The following is a 7,406-nucleotide window of genomic DNA, read 5'->3' on the forward strand; positions in this document are numbered from 1 at the left end:
TCTGTGTGAATGATCTCTAAAATTCCTGCGCTTTGTTTTGCACCCTTTTTGATGCTCTTTACAAATTTTCCTTTAATGCATTCTATGCATTGTTCTAAGTCTGAGAACTCCAATGAAGGAAGAATTTCATTCTTAACGAGTCTCTCAATTCTCCCCCTCGAAATATGGCCCAAACGGCAGTGCCATAATTTCGATGAGAAATCGGGAGTTCGCTTTCTTTTCTTGTTTTCTTTTGTCAACGAGGACACAACATTCACATTCTCAGAAAGAGAAAACAAATAAAGCTCGTCTAGCAACACAGCAAGACCAATACATGCATTATTATACCATAGTTCACATTTGCCACTTCCAAAGCAGCAATCATATCCATCAAAATCCAATTTTGATACACTTATTAAATTTCTTTGCAAAGAAGGAACATAAAAGACATCTCGAAGTAAAAGTGTGAAGCCATTCGCGAGCTCTAGAGGAAGATCTCCAACAGCTTCAACTTTTTCTTCAACTCCATTGGCAACTCTAATGGAGCTTTCACTTCTTTGCATAGTCCTCGTCGAACGGAATGCCTTTAAACAATTACATGTATGAATAGTTGCTCCAGAATCAATCCACCATGTGGATCGGGAATAACCAACATAATGAGATTCATTTACAAATGTAATAATGTTCTCACCTTTCCCTGCCATGATTATTTTCAGGAAGTCAGGACAATCTTTCTTGTAATCTCCTGTCTTCTTGCAGTGAAGACACTGATCCTTTTCAACAGCGAACTGTTGTTGCTGAGGCAGATGCTGAGACTGTTTTCCTTTTGAGGAAGGAGACTTGTGGTTCTTTTTCTTGTTATCTTTAACATAGTTAATTGAACCACCATTTGACTCTTTGATTCTCTCCTCTTGCACACAATTAGCGACGAGCTTTTCAAAGTTCCATTTCTCTGGACTTATGTTGTAGTTGACAATAAAATTGCCAAAATGCTTTGGCAATGAGGCCATAACCAGATGGACCAGAAAGTCATCTGTTATGCCCAAATCCGTTGGCTTCAACTTGGAAGCCATGTTGCCCATCCTAAGAATGTGGTTTCTAACACCACCTCCATGGTACCTCTCTGTCACAAGTTGCTTGATCAGCTGTGTAGCATAAGTCTTTGAAGAACCAGTAAACTGGCTCTTTATTCTTTCGAGGTACTCTGAGACAGCGTCACACTCTGGGATTGAGCCCAATATCAATGGCTCAATCGTGTTCTTTACCACAGCAAAACATTTCTTGTTGGCTAAGGACCATTTCGCATGCTCGAAGTCATACGACATTATGGTGGGAGCATTGTCCCTCTGTCTCTTTTGCCAGTAAGCATCTGACTCATTTTCACCTCTGACAAGTGCAGCAGGTTCTATAGGACATGGGGTAGTCAACACCCAGTCCACCTCTCCCAAGATAAAAGCAAGGTCGAGTTTTCTTTTCCATTCTGCGTAGTTATCTCCTTTCAGGGTCAGAATATCTTTAATGCAACCCATCAAGGAGTAGCCACCTTAAATAATCATGGACGGTGAGAACAAAAATTAACATTAAAATATTATGCATTAAGCCTACATCACCGTTGGGCAGAATTAGACATAACACATAGAACCCCACACCGTTGGTCAGAAAATATTATGTGGAGGCCGGGGCGGCACACATAGAACCTCTCTCTCTTCTATTCTCCCCCACACCGTCTCTCGCCCTCCAACCGTGTGAAGTGAGAGAGAGACCGGCGTCGACGGAGATGGCGGCGCCGCCGTGGGCCCCCTCGCTAGCGCGCGCGTGCACCCGCGGGTGCGTGCATGGCCGTCGAGGGGCTCCTAGGCCCTCCCCCCTCCGTTGCCGGCGTTGACGACGGCTGGCGACGAGGTAAGATTTAGGGTTAGGGTTTTTTCGGTTCTTTTGATCCGTGCAGATCTTTTGCTTTTCTTTCTTTGGATTTATATCCCCGAACCGATCTAAGCACTAGGAACGCTCTGATACCATTGTTAGAACTCTCTAGGATCACCTAGGTTAGATCTAGTCGGGTAGGCTCTATTGGGTTGATGTTTGAACAACAATGGATGAGGGAGAGGGTTTAGAGAGACCGACCGGTTGAGGTGTTTGTGGAGGAAGAGGCGCTGGACATCGTCGTCGTCGCTGCGGGGTTGACGTGGACGGCGGCGACGGTGCTTGCGGCAGTGGCGATCGTAGACGGTTCCGGCGAGGTCGTGGCGCGGCGGTGGCATTTCCCGTCACTGGCTGCGCCCCCTCTCGATCGGCTAGGGTTTGTGGGGTGGAGTGGCGGCAACGATGAATCTCGTATTGTGTGCCGCCCCGGCCTCTACCCCTTTTATATGGCGCAGTGTGATGGGGGCCCACCAGCCATTGGGCTGGGCGCCCCCGATCAGGACGCGGGTCAAGGCCCCCTTGAGTCGTTGGGCTCAAGGAGAGGGAGATCCATCTAACAGAGAGACGACAGACCGTGGGTGGGCAGGGGACACAGGCGAACGGCGATCGAGGCGGTGCGAAGATCTGACCTGGTCGCCCGGACAAGCTCGCTGGAGAGGAGCTCGTCGTGGGCTTCGAGCTCGCTAGTTCTTAGCAGCGCTCGCTCGTCACCTACGCTTGGATCGATCTGGGCAAGAAGATGGAGAAGTGGCCAAGAGGGGACAAGGAAAGAAGCGAGCATGGGCTGCACGGCCGAACACCCAACATGGGCTATTGGGCTGCATGTGGGTTTCTTTTAGGGGGCCTCTCTCTTCCCCCATCTCACATTCTCATGGGCTAGAATTTCGTTGCACGTTCCGCATCCCGCTGGACTCAGCTAGGGGGGCGAGGACTGAGAATCTCTAGTATTTTTTTTTCTGAAACGGAATCTCTGGTGCTTGATTCGATTCATCATGGTGATGTTCTTTTCTCCTGAATATGAAGATGAAGATTAAGTTTTTTATGTAAAACAATGTAGTATTAATGTATAATAGATAGAGTTTTAATTATTACAAACTTGAAAAATATATTAATGCGATATATTAGACGATAGCGCTAATCCGCGCGCTACAATGCGAAATATTAGTTCGAGCGCCGCACAACGCCCTCTCATTCCGGTTTTCTCTATTTTACGACCCATCATTTCTCTGCATCCCACCTTTTCTTGGTCCATTTTTTCCCTTTTTTTTTTTACCACTCCACCTTCCGTACTTTTTTCTCTTTTCCATCTCATCCGTGCTTCATCAATAGGCCCCATCCAGATTTTTCTGTTTTTCATTCCTTCTATGTAGTTATTCTGTTTTCGCGTTTTAGCAAAATATTTACCGTCTATTTTTTTTCGAGTTTTCTGTTTTTATAGTATCTCCGCACATTTCAAAAGTAACGTATTTACTCTGTGCAGTTTTTCGTTTACTCCCAGCCTCCCACATCTGCTCATTCAAAAGTAACAAATTAACTCGCATGAATGCCTCCACATCGTATGATGCCATACCTAGATGGTCATAACAGAATTACAACCAGTTTATAACGCTAGTAATTCTTTTACCAATATTATAAATATTGTTTAGATTTCATGGTCTGTGAGTAAAATAATTACTACCTTCCTCTCGATATAGGCCATGATCTCATAGCCACTGTGTAGTAATATATTTACTGATGTATTCAATACACAGTATAAGAGTAAAAATTGAGATTTCATGGTTTGCGAGTAAAACATTACCACCTTCCTCTCGATATAGCCATGATCTCGTAGCCACCGTGTAGTAATATATTTACTGATGTGTCCAATATACAGTATAAGAGTAAAAACTGGTACTAAGAGTATTGTTGACCTATATCATAAAATAGTCGTATGAATGAAAAAATTACAGGCTCAATCACACACAAGCGGTAAAATGGTGAATCAAACTAGAAAAGAAAAAAAAATGATTCAGTCAAAAATCCATCTGTTGGCTTTGATGGATCTTGCTAGAAGGATGAAGAGGATGGTCTGCATCTTGTGACTGGTAGTGGAGAAGGCAACCAGGTGGCGAGCAGTAATCTACGATGGAGTCATGGAAGGATGTAGCGGTGTGGTCTAGAGATGAGCTCGACGTTGCACAATAGCAGCCATCCATCATCTAGCAAGCACAAAAAAAATGCAAAAACATTATCGTTCATGTCAATAGAGATGACGAGCAAAAGAAAAATAGCAAGCAACCTCCATCACCGGCGGATTCCACGCTATCCTCTGCGGCCAGCCACATGGAGCACGATGTGCAAATGTAGGACCTGTGCAGCCCATCAATTGAGATCTAGGTAATATTGGAGATTGCACGTTAATTTGATTTGCAAAAAAAAAATCGGGGCTTCATACGTGAAGTTGAAGGAGAGTATGCAGATGCAAATCAGACTGTAATTTCCTTATCTGCTTGTTCTATCAATGTCGCCGATGTGGAGCAGTCGCTGGTTGTTGCTATTGGCCCAGATGAACATCTCCTTGCTAGTTAAGGTGCTGCCCAGCGTCCGGTAGCGAGGCCCGAAGCAGTGCCGTCGCCTCAACCGCGGCCGCCCACCGCCATCAACCACCACGGTGTCATCGTCCTCCTCCATGGTGTGTCGTCGATCTGTGGGCTGGGATGGTGGATCGATTTAGATCCGAAAAAAAGAAAAAAAAAGTGGGGAATCCGCATAGCCCTAATATGTCCTTTTCTAGATTTTAGGAGTGATATCCTACGTTTCCTTTAGTATAGTTTTTATTTCCCTATTAGAACTTGTTTATAGACTGGACAGGCGCCCGTGCCATAAAATAGAGATAAAAGGATTACCACAGGCTTATTCATCAAAAATTATAGAGACAGGAAAAGAAAAATAAATTTCTATCAAATCAATAGAAGGAAAGATCCTTTACCAGATTTGAATTCCACCCTCCTTCAAATAGGATATGCTCTAAGTCCCTAGACTTCCCTATAATAACTGCAAGGCGAGAGTGGTTGGTGGGGTACAGGGAAAATATAATATATACCAGAAGCAGAGAAGTTGTTTTTATCGAAGTAAATCATTTACTCCGATAATGGTGGGAGCACGATGCGGGACGTGGGGTGGGATCGGAAGCTGGGAAGTTGTTTTTATTATTGAAATAAATCGTTTACTCAAATAAAGGTGGGTGGTAGAGGCGCATGATAGGAGTAAATTGTTTACAACGAGAATGGTAGGAGTGGGTGCACACCTGAAGTTCTTCCCAAGCCTAAATTTATTTAATAAATTGTCGCATGAAATTATTTGTTTAAAGTCAAGAGTGAAACCCTAAAGTAATAAATGCAAATAATATTTGGAAGTGGAATGTGGAATTTTTCTTGGGTTCTACATGTTAAAATACGCTAACAGGATTTTTAGTGGAATTTTCAGAGCCCCAGAGATAATTTTAATCAATTAAAATCGAGCACAAGCATTAAAGAAATCCCTAAAAAAATCTCTTTTTTCCTTTTTCTTTTTCCCTCTCTTTTTCCCTTCTGGGCCGTCGGCCCATTCTTCCTCCCCCCTGCTCCTCAGCTGGGCCGGCCCGACATCCGCGCGCCCCCCTCCCTCACGGGTCGTTGACAGATGGGCCCCACCTGTCGGACCCGTCTCCTAGCTCCGGCCGGTGCCACTGTGTGCCGCAACCGCCGCTCCCGCGCCACTTCCCCGCTTTCCCCCCGCACGTCACCCACCTCCTGCAACCCCCGCCCCACTTCCCCCGCGCACCCGCACCGAGAAACGGTCGGGATTCGAATTTCGAATCCCGCCGCCTCACTCTCCCCCACCTCCCCACGTCGCCGCCGTGGAAACCGGCTCCACCAGCCACGCCTGGCTCTCCCGCCGCTATAAATATGACCCCTTCCTCCTCCATCTTTCTCCCTCTTTCGCCATCCGCTCCCGTGTACCCTACCGCTCCCACACCGCGTAGGCACAGGATCTAATATTGTGGCTCTGGTTGGGCCTACGGTGGAGCAGACCCAATATGACCTTGGTGGCTCACGATTGGTGGACCCGGCTGCGCACTCTAACGCAATTATTGACCTCTTAATATTTGATCCTCCGGAAAGTAGACAGCTTAAAATTTAAGACCGTTCCTCGCAGTCTGTCCGCCGTTCGCCGTCCGACCCCGTCGCTCGCCGTCGGTGAGGCCCTCCCCTCCCTTCCTCGCTCTCTCACGCCGCCCGCCGCTTGTGCCATGTCGTCACGCCTCGGTGCAGTGTTCCCGCGCCGCTGCGTGCCGCCGCTCGCCGCCGGTCACCGTCGTGCGCTGCCGGTCGCTGGTGGTGGCCGTGCCGCGCTGCCGCACGCCATGGCCGGGCCGGCCGCCCGTGCGCCACCCGGCCACAAGCCGCCGCAGCCGATCTACCATCCGGTAGATCGGGGCTGTCCGCTCCCGCCGCGTGGTCGTCCTCGTGGGTAGTGGCCGCCACATCGTCGCCACGACTTTTGTTGCTAGCGGCGGCGGCTGTCATGGCCATCCTCCTCCTCGTCTCTGCTGCACCGCCACCACGTGCAGCAAAAGCTGACGGCAATACTACGGCGAACCCCATGTTAGACACGAAACCTACCTCGTCATCCTCCGGAAGCCACCAAATGCCGGCGCCATGGACGAAGATGCTCACCGCCGTTGGCACGTGTCTTTCCTGCCGAGCACCGTGCTTGGCTACTCCGGCGAGCCACGCCTCCTGGACTCCTACTACAGGTACGTAACGCACGGGATCTACGCCTTCTCCGCGAGGCTGACCTTCGCCGAGATCGAGGATCTGGCCAAGAAGCCAGGCGTCCTGGGCAGCTGGGCTCGCGGCGTTGCCCTCCAATAGTGCTTACTTTGCAGTGCACGACGTGCGAGGCTGCCGCCTGGGATTGTGGTGCCCTGCCCCTTGTTTCCAAGCCACCTGCTATGAGCAACGCTAATAAGGGCTAAGTTTTATGGTAGAGGTGATTATCACATCCAATATTGTCTATATCATCAACTAATTTATTAGAGGGCAGCTCATATACTAGTCTCAATGCAATATAAATATTTATTTTATTCACTCTCATCCAATCAACCTCACTCTTTTCTCCTTCCTCCTTGAAGTTTGTGAAGAGGTTGACCCTTGTATGAGGGGTGGCTCATCCTCTCTCTCATCTCCTTTCTCCTCCACATCATCATTTAAGCTTAGGTGGCATTTAGGGGATTGTACTTAAATGACTGTAGTACTTGCCCTAATACAGTTGATGTGTTGACTATAAGGGTTTTTTTTAGCTTTCTCTCAGCTTACCTATATAATACGTATTATACTTGCTCTAATGCTAATCAGATAGATTTGATTGCGCAACGATTTCCCATGTAAGTTGATCTGGTTCGGATCCGATCCTAACAAAAATAAATCAAAGCGCAGTGATTTCATTTCCCTTGCTTCTCTTTATTCATTCAATCTGAGTTA

The 7,406-nt window shown here is 47.4% G+C and overlaps 1 protein-coding gene across 1 annotated transcript; it reads right to left on the reverse strand.

Annotated features, from left to right (window-relative positions):
* Nucleotides 1-528: 528 nt before the first annotated feature.
* On the reverse strand, nt 529-1,508 carry LOC136351560 (uncharacterized). Its single transcript, XM_066303739.1, has 2 exons — nt 671-1,508; nt 529-563 (listed from the first exon to the last, which is right to left on the reverse strand). The coding sequence occupies exons 1-2, from the start codon at nt 1,506-1,508 to the stop codon at nt 529-531; spliced, it is 873 nt and encodes a 290-aa protein (XP_066159836.1).
* Between the last annotated feature and the right edge of the window lie 5,898 nt (nt 1,509-7,406).

This window comes from Oryza sativa, chromosome 8, assembly GCF_034140825.1.
Source record: "Oryza sativa Japonica Group chromosome 8, ASM3414082v1".
NCBI lineage: Eukaryota > Viridiplantae > Streptophyta > Magnoliopsida > Poales > Poaceae > Oryza > Oryza sativa.